Source organism: Ambystoma mexicanum, chromosome 8 (genome assembly GCF_040938575.1).
Source record: "Ambystoma mexicanum isolate Mex_15411 chromosome 8, UKY_AmexF1_1, whole genome shotgun sequence".
NCBI lineage: Eukaryota > Metazoa > Chordata > Amphibia > Caudata > Ambystomatidae > Ambystoma > Ambystoma mexicanum.
Window position 1 is genome coordinate 338,981,886 of NC_090929.1, and position 16,729 is coordinate 338,998,614.

The following is a 16,729-nucleotide window of genomic DNA, read 5'->3' on the forward strand; positions in this document are numbered from 1 at the left end:
CATGAACCGTGGGGGGCCCGTCAGAAGGTTTGTAGCTAGAGAAAGTATGGTTGGCATTTTCCATAGTAGAGGTTGGGGAGTTAGAGGGGTTGGGGGGAGGCAGGGGTCCTTGGCATGTGGTTAATTATTTTCTCATCCCATACCTCAGAACTTTAGACCAGGGAGTCCCCCTGGGTTTTGGTGGGGAAGAAGGAGCTCCGCCTTCATTGTCGGCTGCCGGGAGAGTCGGAGTGCTTTCTGGGGAATCTGAGTGCAAAATCTTCTTGGCGTCTTCCAGGTGGCCAATTCTTCGAAGGGAGCCCTTGTAAGTAAACTGGAGTGCTGTTGGAAACAGCCATCTGTAACGAATCTGATGGCTTTGGAGGTAAAGAGTCAAAGGGCAGAGAGATTTCCTTTTCTGTATAGTGAGAAGTGAGAGGTAGTGATAAATTTGGAGGGTAGACCCCTGGAAGGAGAGCTCGTCCCGGGAGCGACTTATTGCTGAAATGGCTTCCTTCGTCGTGTAAAAATGCACTCTCGTTATTACATCGGGGGAGGGGGGGATTGAGTCTGATTCCACTCCTCGCTGAGGGTGCAGCCTGTGAGTTCCAACAGCAGCTGAGGTTTGTGTAGTTGGGGAGAAGAGCCTTAAAGAAGTTCCCCATGTACTCTGAGAGGTCCTTGTCTGGGACAGAGGACAGGATGCCCCGAATCCGGAGGTTGTTGCGCCGGGCCCTATTCTCAAGGTCCTCCTGTTTGAACTCGAGGATCTCACATCTGTCTTGTAGAGTTTGAATCGAGCGTTGGATCTTCCCCCAAGCAGCAGAGTGTTCTTGGGAATTGTCTTCAACTTCCCCCAGGCGTTGTCCCACTTCTGTAACCCTTTGGTTAGTGTGTTCAAGCTTCGTGGTGAGTTTGGTCATGCATGACCTGAATTCTGACTTAATGTCTGCCATGAAGGCTTGAATGTCATCTTCAGATGCAAGGGATCCCTTGTCTGGCGACTTTTGTGGAGTTAATTGGGGGGGGCGGGATCAACTGCAAGTAACATTGTGATGATATCTGAGTTCTTATTAGCTTTTGGTTGCTTAGCCATGGTGGTCCCCAGCTGGCAGGAGGTGGGGTTTGTTGTTCCCGTGGAGCAGGGTAGGTTGGGGGGGACAAACTTAGAATTGCTTTAAGCCGCTCCCGATCTCGGTGGGGGCTGGGCGATCTCACCCAGAGCGATCCTGAAACGTGTAGGTGCAAGTAGCCAGGAAAGTTAGGATGCAGCCAGATGGGGAAGAGGCATCAGTCAACTCCCGACCGGTAGGAGCGCACTAGGTTATAGCAGCAGCAGTGGGTGAGGGGGAAGGGTTGTAGAATGGGCCGGGGTGCCCCAGGAAGTGGGAGAGAGGACCCCCCTCTGTGCAGAGTTGCCCCACGGCAGGGTAAGAGGGCCCCAATTCGGGCCATTGAAGTATTTAGAAAAAGCAGGGCAGCCCTACTAGCCCCACGGCTGAGAAGAGGGGGAGTCCTTCTGATAGAAGCTGTAGCTGTAGTTATGAGCCTCTTTGGGAAATGCTGGAGGAAATCTGTCGGGTGGGCCGGGGCGCCCCAGGAGTTGAAAGTAAGTTCCAGATGGCCGTGAGAGTGAGGAAGACAGCCTGCAAATGGAGACCCCACCTGGGAAGAGCCGTGGGAGCGCAACCCTCACGCTCCCTCCCAATGTTACTGCCGATAGCTGGGAGAGGACTCACCCTCTAGTTGGCCCCTCTGTCGGAGGCGATTCAAAGATGCTGACTGCGGGTGGGGCTGGGAGTGCACCACCCCAAGATGAGGGAGCAGCTGTTGTGGTTGTAAACCTCGGCCCCTCTTTCCCCTGGAGCTGGGAGGATTTCAAAGCCAAGCGTGGGGGAAGAGGGGAGAAGGAGGCCGAAGGAGCACTCATCGTCTTGGCCGCGTCTTGGGATTTCAAGGGCAGCGCCCCTCAGTGCGGCTGCGGTCTCCGTTGTGGTGGGGCCACGGCGTCTGTCCTGGGGTGAGAGGGCGGGAAGCGGGAGACCAGCAGCCTGTGTCGGGAAGCTTCAATGGGGCCGCCCCCGGGGTTGGAAGGACCTCAGATGAAGGTACCAGCGTTCAGGGCTCAAGCCGGTCGAAAGACGCTGCAGGCAGGAGCTTCATAGAGGGGTAGCTTAGCCGTAGCGCTCTCGCGCAGATGAGCGATGCCAAGGCGAGCCCCCGCCTGCCAGCGCCGGGGCAGTGAGAGCAAGGTAGCGTAATTCGGTCACCTCCAAGGATAAAACTCCCCAATCTTCGCTCAGCGAAGTCCTCAGATCCTCCTATAGTGCCTCATACAAGGAATGTTTAAGTAGAGATGCCGAAACCATTGAATTGTCACATAATGGGTGTGCCCAGCACAGAGGCCATCAAGAGAGCTGCCGCATTGAAGGCTCTCCAAGCCACGCACCCCAAAAATTATCAATGTTTTACGATTATGAAGAATATGAATTTGCACTTTGAAAAATTATGGTGTTTAAGACAAAAAAAGTTAATGTTTTTTTCTCTTGATAAAGTATCCATTGAGTTTGCTTAAGTTTTTTTGCTTTAGGTATTTTATTTTCCCTTAAGAGTTCACCACTGGGCTACCGGTTGGCAACATCCAGCGTTTGTTCTTTTGTCACACTCTAGATGTTCTCATCTCCTCTGACCTCCCCCTCTCTAACCCTGTCACCACTCCTCTCTGCTGGCATAATCACTTTCTCCTTTCCTCCCATTGCTCCCTCTCTACCTCGCAGGCCAAGCCAGCTCCAGCACTGCCACCTACCTTCTTGGTTATCTGGCCCATGAAGCGTGTGTCGAACAACGCGGTCAAACTCTTCAAAATCTCCAAGGAGCTGGCCAACCCTGCTGTAGTCTACTTCTACTGTCCCCTCCCAGGCCTTCTGCATAGCCCTAGTTTCTCATTTCATCTCTAAAACCCAGGACATCCTGTCCACCCCCTTGTCCTCTCCTCCTCTTCCCGCTTCTCTCTCTCTGCCACCTCCGGCCACCCTGCAGCCGCCTTTCCTCCCTCATTCTCTTCCTTTCCTCTGTTCTCCCCAAGCAAGATTTCTAGACAAGTCCGATCTATGAAAGTCTTGTCAAAACAGGTTCTTCCCAGCTCATTCAAAACCATGAAGGACCATATTGACACCCTTGCTCCTGCCCTGGCCGACTTCTGCAACCACTCCTTCGCCACTGGAGCCTTCAACTCCCCTATGAAGCACTCTTGTGCACCCTCTTCTCAAGAAACCCACCACCGACCTCTCGTCCCCAGCTAACTATCGCCCTATCTCTATCACTCTGTTCCAGTGCAAACTGCTGGAAAAGCTGGCTATCTCCCAGCTTAACTTCCACACTGATTCTGTTGATTGTCTCCATGATCATCAGTCTGGCTTCAAAGCAGCCAGAAGCTCGGAAACTGCTCTCCTGAACATCCGTGAATACCTGCTTTCCAACCTTGATTCTAATATCCCTCCCAGGTCCAATATGGGTCCTTCCTTTCCTCTATCTCACTCTCTATCTGTGGCGTTCCCCAGGGGTCTAAACTCTCTCCCTGGCTTTTCAACCAATACCTGACACCCCTCACTCATCCGCATTGCTGCTCTCTGCTCCAATTTTCGGTGCTATGCGGATGACACTGAGCTCGTTTTCCGGCTCCCTTCTGCCACCTCTTCTACCACTCATCTACGACTCTCTCGCTGCAATCCAGATGTGATGTGCCGCCAACGACCTCTGCCTTAATGCCAATAAAACAGAGATCCTCCTCATCAGCACACCTGCACCTTACTTTCCTGTCACTCTCTGGCTGGCCTACCTTGGCCCTCTCCCTGCTCCCACCTGTGAGGCTAAGAACCTCTGGGTCATCTTCGATTCCACGCTTTTCTTTTCTCCACACATCTGAGGTCTCTAAGAAATCAAACTGCCAACTGCACCTCCTCAGAGGTATTCTTCCTTTCCTCTCCTTCCCTAGAGGCTCACTGTCTCTAGAGCTCTGGTTCTCTCCAGGCTCGACTATTGCAACAGGCTCTTTCTAAATCTGCCTGTAACTAATCTCTGCCCTCTTCAACTCATCCAGAATAGGACTGTGAGATTTGTCCTTGGTCTCAAGCGCAGGGAACGCATCTCTCCAGCCCTGTAATCTCTACATTGGCTCCCAAGGGCTGCAAGGATTAAGTACAAGACTCTGCATTGTCCACAAGGCCTTCTGGGCCTGGGTCATCCGCAATAACTTCAACTCTCCCTTTGGAAATACCTTCCTACTCAAGCTCTTCGCTCCTTCACCTCCAACTCCCTCAGGGTCAGCCGCTTCTCCAAGCAACGAGTTGGGGTTAGATCTCTTTCTTCGGCTGGGGCCTCCCTCTGGAACAGCCTCCCTGAAGCTTGAGGAGAATCATCTTTGGTTCCAGAAGCACCTCAAGACCTTCCTCTTTGCTTCTGCCTTCTCTCATCCTCTCCCCTCCTGATCTCTGTCTGCTTCGGCATTGGGCACCTGGCTACCCTCTGATTTCGGGCCCAGAACCCTGCCCACCCAGCCTTATACCCGCACTGCCTCCTGGCAAACTTTGCACTTGGGTCTGTATCTGCAACCCTACAGTCCCAATCCTTCACTTATTTGACACCTGTTGTCTGTGCCTCATTCGTACACTTACCAACTGCTGGCCGCACTACCTGTTGTTGTTTTGATCACATGTTCAGCACTTCCCCTCGTCCCCTTCCCCCTGCAATTTCCCCCCTCACCCTTCCCTGCACTTGTACGTTCTCAATGTCACTGAACCTAGTAAGATCGTTGTTTTGTCCTCCCTTGTTCTCCTCCCCTACTTCGTCGCGCTCTTTAACACTTCACATAAATAAAATATCATGTGATATACTGCTACGGGCACTCTTTGGACCCACACCCCTCTGCAGAAGGGGTGTCTCAGATCCAGCCTCAACAATGGAGAGTTCTCCTTGCTCCAGCTTCCCTCGGCTGGCTTTGGGAAGACTATTAGTTTCTCCCCGTCTGTTCCAATGCTGCCACAGACTAACAGGGTTTGTGAGCACAGGACCAACTCAGAGCCTGCAAGTGGAATCTGATCTTCTCTTGCTCCGCCATCCTTTTTGTGGTCACACTATCTAGTGAACTGCCACCCTTGTGCTCTTTCTTCTACTACTGCTGCTGACCTTTCAGCTCCTGCTCCAGCTTCTTTCTACTGCACCTTCCTGCTGCAGCCTGTTATGCTTCTCAGGTGAGGCAATTGACTTCAGGTGCAGGCCCTTAGAGTTAATTGCCTGACCCTGCCAAAGGCTGCAAGACCGGCCTGCCTGCCTGCCGTCCTTCACCTCTACCTGCCTCCTCATCCCTATTCTTCCTCACAATCCATGAGGATTTCTGGGACATGTAGTTCTTTTTAGGGAAATTTGTTTTTTCCACTTCTTTTACACTGGTAAGGGTGGTGCTAATTCCCTTAACGTTTCCAGAAGAGGGATTGTGGGGTTTAATCTCATTAGAGATAGATGGTATAGAAAAGGCCACATTTCCGTCATTCTTTTTGGTATACATTTGGCATTGGGGAGGATATTTAATTTTAGGGGTACAAAAGACCTGTTCTTTGGAGACAACACTTTGTTGGGTTCACCCTTGGAGTTTACCCTTCCATCCTTAGTAGGAGGTTGATAGATATCAAAATAACAATAAGCCAGTTCCTCCTTTAATCCAGGTGATTCTCCCGCAGTACACCACACCCAGGATTAGGGTGAGGAAGCTTCGGTCCTTTCCTGGCCACGTGGGAGGAGACTTTAGCTAGGGTTTAGGTGGGGGATCCGCAGGATTCCCCACAATAGACACAGGAGGAGATAAGAGAGAACATTTGGCAGGAAAGAGGTTAACATCAGAGAGTGCAAAGCCACCCAATATTGAATGGCAGAAAGACAATTGGACATTTTTATAGAGAGATCAGAGGGGAGTGCAGGAAAAGAGAAAACTATTTGGGTGTCATTCAAGAAGAGTTGGTGCGAGAACCCAAAAAAGGGGATTACTACCCCAAGAGCAGAGGTGTAGAGTGTAAAGAGGAGTGGACCCAAGACAGAGTCTTGTGAAACATCAGCAGTTAGAGAAGTGAGTTGAGAGGTGCTGTTGCTCCGGGGGACAGAGTATTGGCGATGATCAAGGTAGGATTCAATCCAGGCAAGGCTTGATTGCGTATCCCAAGGAGAAAGAGTACTAAGGAGATCAGAGTGAATGACAGTGTCAAAAGCAGAAGACAGGTCAAGGAGAATTAGAATAGAGGATAGGTTGGAGTGCTTAGCAGGGGTGATGAAGTTGTACACATTCATGAGAGCAGTTTCCAAGGAGCGAAAGGAGCGGAAACTAGCTTGTGCAACTCCATATGCTCTTTTAGAAATCATTGCACGAAGTTCATCGGAGACCCATCGCTTTTGTAAACTGCTAAGCAGGATGACTGGGAAAGAAGACAACAAAAGAAAAACTTAATTCTCCCTCAACCGATGAGCGAGGGAACAAGTACCCCAGAAGACGACCTGCCAGGACGAACACCTCGGTTCCCAGCTGTGTCCATACTCAAAAGGATACTACCAATTTTGTATTCATGGCAATAAGCCCTGAAATAGGAGTTCTTCTATGAACCAGAGGGAACACATCTTGAAGTTTTCCATAGACCTCTAAGAAATGTAATCTTGTAAGAAGGACCTTGTCAAAGGCTTTTTCTGCATACTGTTATGACAGAAGGAAGACCAATTTGCCCCAGCACATCTGAAAGAAACAGAGTTGGGGGCTGCCACTTCCTCTTGAGTGCAGCAAGTTGACTATGGTTCCTCTAGCACATAACCCATGTTAAAAAATAAACTGCTTGTGCCGAACGTATGCAAGCCTTCTTGAGAAAGGTCACACATTGAAGAACAACATAATTATGTCTATATGTCAATATTGGAAAACTCAAACCACATTAAACAACTAAAAATGCTTAAAGAATGAGAAGGAAATCGCATTACACTGGACCCTGAACATTTTCAGGGAAAGTATTAGTTGGATGAGTTTTTTAATAGTAGACAAACATTTTAGATATTTCCCTACATGTGTTTGTTTCATTAATTCCCACCCGATAAGGGCTGGCTTAAAGCACAAATGCTTTTCGGCTCGTTTTCTGAGGAATTACATTATGAAAGATTGTGCTTTTCAGGGACTTAAGATAGTGATAATTACCAAAGTCTAAAATCCTGCACATTCTCGGAGGGGAGGTGCAGGGGGGTTTCATGGAAATCATGCATAGATAAAACTTTGCGTGATCAACACAGTACAGGAGGAGTGAAAGTGCAGAGCGGTGCCATAACATCCCTCGATAGTCTCAACATAGACTGATCAGTAATATTTTCAAAGCCAAGGGTCCTGCAAAACCCCATGATTTGGGCAGAATTCTGATGTCAACAACTGCATGCGTCATCTCTGACCACTGATACATTGTGCAATCCATTACAAAATCCCATCAAGCCTACCTAAAGCCCTTCACAGGGAAGCCAATCATTGGAGGTTGTGGAAGTTCATTAAAGCATTGAAGCATGCATTGAATCCCAGCACCAACCAGTGAACAATCTACACCTGGCATTCAATCTATAGAAGCAATATTCCATGTGAAGAGCAAGAGCATATCAATAACTCCCATAACATGACAAATGCAGTCAACCATGTTCAAGCCCACTGAGAGATTGAGTATTGGTTGAGCACTTTCAACCTTATCTCACATGATGAGGACTATGACGAATCACAGGATTCAGTCACTGCTCCCTAGGAGAGGGGGCATTTTCCTTGTGGGGCTAGGGAGGTGAGTCCTCTATGTGGTATCCTCCCTAGTCGTGGAGGCAAGCGAAACAAGGACTCCCGATTACAGGAGGAACTCCCTAACACATTCCCTCACACTCCCCAGCTACAGTACTACAACCAAGAAACCTTGAAGAACACACTACTTTTTGCTATTGTGGAATACCACCAGTAATCCAAGTAAAATAAACTGGGTAAGGAGAGCGTGGTATCAAACAGTAAGACAGACAAGTGACCACAGGTTTTATTGAACTTCAGCTGGGTTTGGAAAATGCCTATCTAATCCTAAATCTAAAGATGGGAGCAAGCTACGACCATAAAATAATAATAACGCAGTCTTAGTGGTGTCTTTTCAAAATAAAAGGGCCTATACTAATAAACCTATTGTCAATCCTTACATCTAAATACAAATAGTGCGAGAAAAAATGTTATGTAAAAGAAAAGTGTTCAAGAATTGATATGTCTGGATATTTAAGCCGCTGGCTTCCCTTCCCCACGTTTTCAGCATGGACACGGCAGCCCACTCTAGGTTAGCACAGTCTCCTTCTCTAGCATGAAGATGCAATTCAAAACTTCAAACCAGGGCCTTCTGTGCCAAAGTCTCTTAGCCATTCAAAGTCTTTTATTTCAGAGTGACTATGCAACACAACAAACATTAAAGTTCCTTTCTGCTTAGAATTTCACATGTACAAATTCTCAGGTGATTTTCTGTTCAGCCCAGGTTCCCTGCCGACAGGCTCAGACCCACTTGAACACAAAACCTTCAATTGGTCTCCCTCTGCCGGGCTTGAACCAAATTCACATACTTTTCCAAACATCCTCTATTTCATCAAAACTTAAGACTTTCGATTGTGAGCAGGATTTTGCTTGACCCGTCACAGGATCACTTTGATTTACATTTATTAGTTCTCTTTCAATTGGTCTCCCTCCGCAGGGCTCAGATCAAATGTATCTACTGTTATTACTTCTCAGCTGGATACCTTATCGCGACTTTCGATTGAGCACCCACGCGGTGCCGGACCACTCCGTCAAAGGTATTGTAGCTGGCTTTAAAGTTCAATCACTCATCAGCAGTTTAACTACACTCGTGTCTCTTATCACACGCATTTTAACAATGTTCAGTCCAGCGCTTGCCATACAATGTTGCTGCTTGCAACCTTTGCTTCAACACAGACCGCTCTGGTATCGGTCTCCCCAACTCACCGGCTGTGTTGACTTCACTCATGCTGCTTTGTTCTTGGAGCTAAGGATGGTACCACAGCGGCTGATGATTCTCCCCGCCTTGATTACGGACCTGGGAGGGCCACGAATATCTCCAACACATAATACAGGATTCTTCAGCCTGGTTTCCTGGTCTTACGCTTTCTATTCTTGAGGTCTTTGGAAAGTAATGGTTCATTGTCGAAAAGGTAAAGGGAATTTCCCTCCTTGCACTCCCCTTTGCTTTTGCCGTCTTTACCCTCTTGCTCCGCTGCAGTCTCAAAACTACTGTTTCCACTTGTGCCTTGCCTCGCTCTGAGTGTGCTCTCGTGCTCCGCTTTGTATCCATGTGGAGAAGCGTAATGGAAGTTAGGTGTGAGTGATTGTCAATAATTGCCTGGCCTCGCCTCACCATAGTGTTGGGACATGTCGGGTACACGGATGCGGTGTTAGTCTGTTTTCCTTTATAGCGGGCTGTCTGTGAGAAAGTGTTTGTTTTGTAAAAGGAGGGGGGGCGAGAGTTCCTAAATATCCAAGCGAGTAGGAAGGGGTAAAGGTGGTGTTAGGAAGGGGATACCACGTCTCACCATCCGGTGTCCCACTTCCACTCCCCAAAGACCCCTCACCCAACGGATCCTCCCACACTGGTCCACCCCGAAGAACTGGATCCAAAAGCGATGGCCGTGTCCTGACCACAACAGATCCCCGGGCACTAGTGGGTGAGACACCTTCTGGTTTCTCACAACTGGTATCACAAATACTGATAAGAAGAAGTGTGGTTGAGTAATACAGAATACTCAAGCATCTGTCTCTGGTAATACTGAAAAGAAGAGGCGTAATCGAGTATTGCTGAACTTTCAATGGAGAGTGAAGGAGGACTATACCACTAGACTGGGGAAAGCCCTGCTGTCCGTCATAAAAAAGGAAACAGAAAAGTATGGAGATGTGAAACCGGGTGGCTGCAGAAGCTGAGACAAGAAGAGAAGTTCAGACCAGAGAGATAGTTGGCTTTGAAAAAGGACATGAGAACAGCTGATCCTGGGGAACATGGGGAAAGAGAAACCCAGAGAAGAAGTCAAAGAGTGTGTGGTGGAGTGACCATGATGCAGTGGACTACCCAGTCAAGCAATGGTCCAAGATCATGGATTCTCCTGCATCAGAGAGCGGGTGCTGAGGAAGAGAGCGAAAAGGAGAGAAGAGTGAAGCCAACCAGACAGAGCGAGGAAAGATTACAGTCATGCCAACAGGTCCGGTGATGCTAACCACTAGGAAAGGAGGTAAAAGACAGCAGGTGACCCGGGAGGGATAGCATCGATAAAGAGTACATGAATCATACTCGTCCTGGTGAAACTGAAGAGTGGAGTCCAAGTGTGAATCATTACTGGCACAATCATACTTGTCCCAGTAACAGTGAAGAGAAGACTATAACTCAGAATAACTAATGTAACTGCCAAGCTAATTTCACTATTAGGGAAGAGTGGGAAATGAACTTGCCCATCAAGAAAAGAGAGTGGGCATTAAAGGAGGAAAGAGCAATACTTGTAAAGACCCAAGACAGAGAGAGAAAAGTACTGTGTCAAAGACACATCAGGAAAGGTGAAGAAGCCTATTTCTGAACTCTAAGAACTTTTGAGGGTAGTTGCCGAGAACTACCTAAAAATTAAATATTGAAGTGACTTTGCTGAGAAGCAGAACACAGGAGAAGGGAATCATTTTCCTGTGCCTTAGTTATCTTTTTGAATAGTGGTAGTAGCATAGTAGACTAGATTTGGACAGAGGACAGTTCTTCCCCTTTGGTCTCACTGACGAGCATCCAAGTTTGGTTTGGTTAGACAGGGAAAACTCATAGTTTAGGGATAGATATGAGTTTATTTATTTTAAAGGATAATAAAAAACCTTTATAAAATGGAAGATACTCTTCTCTCTGTCCTCCTTCTGACCTGCCACAGGACAGAGACAGCAATGTGGAAAACAGCTCTTTTAGGCCTGTAAACTGTACAAAGATTTGCTAGATAGTTATCCAGCAAGGAGAATAGTATAATTCGCTCTTGTTTTTGCAATGACTTCCATGCATTAACTATGGGATTCCTGGGAAAGATTAGGTAAGTGGTTGGCTTACCAGTGGGATGGGTTTTCACTGACCTTGTGGCTGCCGGTCTTCTCAGATTTCTTCTTTGGTTTCTCCACATTGAGCTTCATGATGTGGGTTCCATTTCGACAATCTGCCAAGTTTAGACTCAGGCCAAAATGTGCTGGGTCCGCACAAAGTGCCTCGTAAACATCTAACAGACAGTAGGCATCACAGGCTGTGTAAAAGAACATGAACATCTTACATTTAGGCCAAGATCAACTGATAATATACCACTAAGAAGGAAGGGGAGAGAAGGGAGACTGAAGGGAGAAGGGGAACTGGAATCTGGTGAAGATGAAGCATATGGGATAAATAACACAGATTTCAAAAGAAATATATTTACATACATGTAATGAATTAGAACTTAATTGGTTCCTTTTGCATGCCACAAACAAAATGGTAGCCAACCAAGCACAACTCGTTCCAGGGATCTCGTGAAAGAAAAATTAAAGTTACTCAACGTAGTGACTAGAGTACTCATAGTCCATAGTCCCCTTTTCACCATCCTTGTGGATGTCCCCCAACATGGGGACAATACCGGAACCTTTGGCAGTGAAAGATCGAGCTACCCCTTTAAATTTAGTATAGCGAAAGAGGGCGTGGCAATGCCCTGCCGAGGCCCCACCCACCAGCGCCTCACCTCAGTACCCTTTGAACACATCGGATGCTTAGATACCTAGCTACGCTCATTACATACTAGCCCTTTGCATACTAGCTGGGGTAAGTGAGGGGGGGGTAAGACATATAGAGGAAAGGGGATTATGGACTAGGAGTACTCCAGTCACTACAGTGAGTAAATGTAATTACTTATACGTCCCAGTCCCCTTTCCTCCATCCTTGTGGGTGACTCCACCAAAAAAAGACTATAGGGTGGAACCGTGACAACATGCCTCATATCTAGGATGAAGCAAAAAGGTTCTTCAGAACCGCCTGCCCAAACTCAGCATCGCGCCTGGAGCTGCTATACAGGGAGTAGTGCTTTTAGAAGGTCGACGGAGGGGCCCAGGTAGCCGCGCTGCTGATGACATCCCAGAAGCATCTCTCCGGAAAGCGACGGCAGTGGCCTTAGCTCTGACCACGTGAGGGTGAATTCCCTCCGTAACTGGTTTGCCCATGGCCGTGTACGCCTCCAAAAAGACCTGAACCATCCAACGGTCGATGGAAGCCTTGGAAGCCTGAAACCCGGGGCAGGAACCCCCAGAGGTCAAAAACAATGACTCAGACTTCTTGAAGGATTTCGTCCAAAAGAGGTAAAACTTGAGGTCCAAGGAATTTAAGGATCTTTCCGTCTCTGACTGCAGGTTCGGAAAGGACACCGGCAGGCATATCTCATGATTCAGTTGAAATGGAGAGGCCACTTTGGGCAAGACATTTCGTGTGAGTGTGCAAGATGACCCTGTCATCGTGAAACATGCTTAAAGGCTTGGACAAAGACAACACTTGCAATTCCCTGACACTGCGCGTAGAGGTGAAAGCCACCAGTAAAACTGACTTTAGTGTTACCAAGCAGATGTCCATAGTGGACATGGGCTCGAAAGCTTTGCGCTGTAAGGCTGCAAGAACCATATCGAGATTCCAGACCGGGTGCGGCCTATGCACTGGAGGAAAAAGCCTAGGCAACCCCCTTAAGGTGAACCCCAGCTGATGAAGAATATTCACCAACCTCGGACAGGAGTGATCACCCCCTTGGGGGACCCTACCCTCACCATCCTGTCTTCCAGATAGGGGTATAGGTGATGGCCCTCCAAGCAGAGGAGACCCGCCACTGCGTTCATCAACTTCGTGAAGACATGAGGGGCCGAGTTCGAGACGGAAGACAGCACCTTGTACTGAAAGTGGCACGACATAATCGTGAACCGCAGAAACGTCCAATGTGGCTGGTAGATGGGGACATAAAGATACGTGTTTTTGAGGTCTAGGGAACACATCCAGTCCCCTGCACATAAAGACTCTGCTATGCGCGTGGGAGCAAACATCTTGAATCGTTCTAGCGGTAAAGACAGATTGAGAAATGACAGGTCCAGGACAACCCTCAGGCCAGCCTGGTTGTTCTTGGGTACCGCAGAAATCCTGGAGTACAGACCGGAGCCTCTGTCTGGGTGAGGAACCGGTTCTACCGCCTGCATCTCCAAAAGCGAAAGGACCTCCCGTAAAAGAGCCCGGTAATCAATATGATGAAGAGGAGAGGTTGGTAGAGGAAAAGGAAGAGGAAGACTGAAGCCTTTGGAGACTATGGATAGGATCCAAGGGTTCTCGAAAAGACACTTTCAGCTGTCCTGGAAAAGAGCCAGTCGGCCTCCTACTGGGGAACTGTGTTCCCCAACCTTGACATCACTGTTTCTTGGCATCGGAGGCGGGATCAGAGGAGTGGGGAGCGGAAAAACACATGCAAGATCCTTTGCTGCTTCCTCCTGTTAGTGACTGGTCAGGCCTCCGTGTTCTGCGGTCCCGAAACCCCTGGAAGCCAGTGAAAGCACAGGGTTTACATTCATTGCCCTGGCTTTATCAGAATGGCCAACTACTTGGCGGTTTGATTGGAATTTTAAGTCTTTGTCAACTCGTCATCGATTGACGAATGAAAGAGGTCCACGCCCTCAAAGGGCAGATCAAGGATCCGCTCTTGCACGTCAGACGAAAACTTATTTGCATGCATCCACGCCATCCTTCTCATCTCAACACCAAGGCATAGTGCAATGCTGGCTGTGTCGATGTGGGAGACCGAAGACTATATGAAGTCCGGTGCAATGGCCCAGGCATCTGCCAGACCGACCTTGAAGGAGGCTCGTCTCTACAAAGGGAGGTTGGGCAGAAAATCCCAAGATCCGGCCACAGCTTCTTGTTAGCCATCGGTAAAAGGGCGTCAGCCTTAGGGTGCCACAGATGCAGTCCTGAAATGGCATAACAGTGTTTATCCAAAGAATCAAGACAACTGGAGGTGGCTCCCGTGGAGGAAGAATATGTTTTCGAATATAGTGAGGCCGCAGCCACCACTGAAGAATGCAGTAGGGTGCGGGTGGGGTGCCAGAAAGATTGGCTCCCCGTCTGTCAGCCTGGACCTGCTGTCCAGCTTCTTGTTTATCTGGGTGTTGGTGAAGGGCTTCTCACAGACCTTTCTGGCCACCTGCAGGGCATCTTCTGGAGAGGGATGCCAGACCGGTTCATGGTGCGCTTGCCCAAAAATTCTGCTAACACTCCTGACTCCTGAGGGTATTCCTCAGGCAGAGGGACCCCCAAGAACCCCGCTAGGCCCTGAAGGCGGTCATGAAAGGCCTTAACCGATGCAGAGGGTTCATCGTACTGGGCGTATTGGTTCTTATCGTCCCCTCTCCCCTTTTTGACAGACCACAGGGATGCTGGTCCTTGGAACACAGGTGCTGGCGTGGTCCCCTCTAAGTCCGGAGCCAAAGACAGGTCCAATGGCTGTTGAGGGGGAAGCATTAGTGGTACAGGAGGAGGTGGAGGGGTCTGAACAGGTGGAAGGGAATGGACCAGGGGAGGGACCGGCACTGGAACCGGAAGCGCTGGAGGAATGAGAGGACCACCCAGAAGAGGCGGCCGGGGAGGCACCACCTGCGGGATCACCTCCTTTACTATATCCTGCAGGACCCCCATCATCTGAGAGGAACACATGAGCAAGTGGAAGCGCTCCAACAAGTGGTTCTCCATAGCCACCGGGTCCCATTGGGCCCAGCCCTCCGAGGCGCTGGGTCGCTGCTACTGGTGAAAGCGCTGAGGCACCCGAGGCGTGTAGCCGTAAGGCTGCGATGGGTAGATGTGCCCCTGAGATCTAATGCATGTACCATAAAGACTGCTGCCACTTCCAGAGGGAAGGGGACTGGGATATTCCTGCAAAGCCCATTCAATGGGTGAAACCACGGGCAGGGGTTGAGTTGAATCCAAATGGGACGCCGTTCTGGAAGGCTCTGCCATGTGCCTCTCCCCATTTTGAAGCCTTGCGCCATGCCCTGGGCGGCGGGGGCGCGAAGGCCTTGAACCACGAGAGGCCTCAGACATGGAAGAATACAGCTTGGGTCTTGCACCCAAAACAGAAGCGTCACCCTCAGGTTGCTCTTGTAGGAGCCGAGCCCTAGGCCAGATGGCCAGTAGGCATAACACCCTGACTCATGACCTCAGAGCTCCCTCCAGTAGGCTGGGTGCCCTAGACACCTCAGCCGGTAGTTCTGCTGGATTGCGCCGAAAACGGACTCTTGGATGTGGCATCCGATGATCCCTTACCCCTTGGGGTCGAAGAAGAGGATGAACTTGATCGCCCTTCCGAGGATCTCTCAGTAGAGCCCCTCGGCTTGCGAGCCGGAAGCCTGGATGGCCTCAGGTCTGCCCCCAGAGCTCCCGGAAGAGCCCCCGGTCCCTCTGGGCCTGCCAGAACCTGAATCCGAGGAACTGTTGTCCATGCTACTTAATGGTTTGGTTCCTTGAGAGCCATTGAAGGGATAAAAAGGCATACACGTCTTCCATAACGCCTCTTTTTCTTTGCTGATGGGGAGCAGGTGCAAGTGGATCTTGGTCACCTGGCCTACGCCCGCCCACCTGGTGCCTTCCAGGTTGCTGCTCTTTTCCCTACTTAAGGAGCCCTCCAGCCTCTTTTCCTTTGTAGATGGGGAACAGGTGCAAGTGGATCTTGGTCACCTGGCCTAAGCCCCGCCCATCTGACGCCTTCCTGGTTACTTCCTAACATAGCTCTCAACCTTTTGTGGCCCTGTGGCGGGTGAAAACACCCACATTTTTATTTGGCAGGTGAAAGCTCATTGCTCTATATGGGCGGGTAATTTCAGATCTGCAACCTCCAGGAACAGCTTGCGCTCTGGCATGCGAACGCGCCAGCGAAGGTGGCATGGTGGGCGCCGCCCCTTAGTGGGGGTTGCCCAGCCGACCTCCTCCCCCACGACTCCAACAGGTCATGGGGCGGGGCGGGGGGAGGAATACGTTAACCCCACCCCCGGAAGCGGACGGGAGCGCGCAAAACGTGAGGGGTGGGACAGGAAACCGAGGGAGAAGCAGGCCCCATAAAGGCACATGCTTTTCTAGACAATAGCACATTCTCCCTCGGTTTCCTGCCTCACCGGATCGTGGTTTTGTTTCGTTTTTTCCAGGTTTCGTTTACTGCAGTTCCTGACTGACAAGGATGGTTTCCAGTGGCGGTAATGCTGTGCAGTCCATGACCACGAAGAGGACGTTTTCCAGTTGGGCTGATCAGGGAGGCCGTGCAGGGTTTCCGACCGAGAGGAAGAAGTTTTCCAGTTGTGGCGCGGGTTCCAGCAAGGTGGAACTTCGCAGCAGCCAGGAAAGGGCGTTCGGTAAGGAGCCGGTTCAGCAGTTAGAGCATGCGCTGGGAATGCTTTGGGGGGCGTTTTTGCAGTGGTTACAGCCGTTAGCTCGGGCGGCAGGTTTGTGATCCAGGTCGAGGGGCGGCTGTCCTGGGGGCTGTTTGGCGGCAACAGGGTGCGGCCAGTTTTGGTGCGCCCTGTGATAGTGGAGGGGCCGCAAAACGAATGGCCAGGGCGGCAGCCTCTGGCTGTTCAGGGCTAGTGAGTCATGCAACGGCAGAGGTAGGAAAGGTAACGCTG

At 49.8% G+C, this 16,729-nt stretch overlaps 1 protein-coding gene across 5 annotated transcripts in view; it reads right to left on the reverse strand.

Annotated features, from left to right (window-relative positions):
- EXD3 (exonuclease 3'-5' domain containing 3) overlaps positions 1-16,729 on the reverse strand; it is a 3,187,846-nt gene that overhangs the window by 1,471,212 nt on the left and 1,699,905 nt on the right. For all 5 annotated transcript variants that reach the window (XM_069609779.1, XM_069609780.1, XM_069609781.1 and 2 more), the window contains one exon: positions 11,156-11,319. In XM_069609779.1, the coding sequence (XP_069465880.1) occupies positions 11,156-11,319 (164 nt within the window). The remainder of the gene's footprint in view (positions 1-11,155; positions 11,320-16,729) is intronic.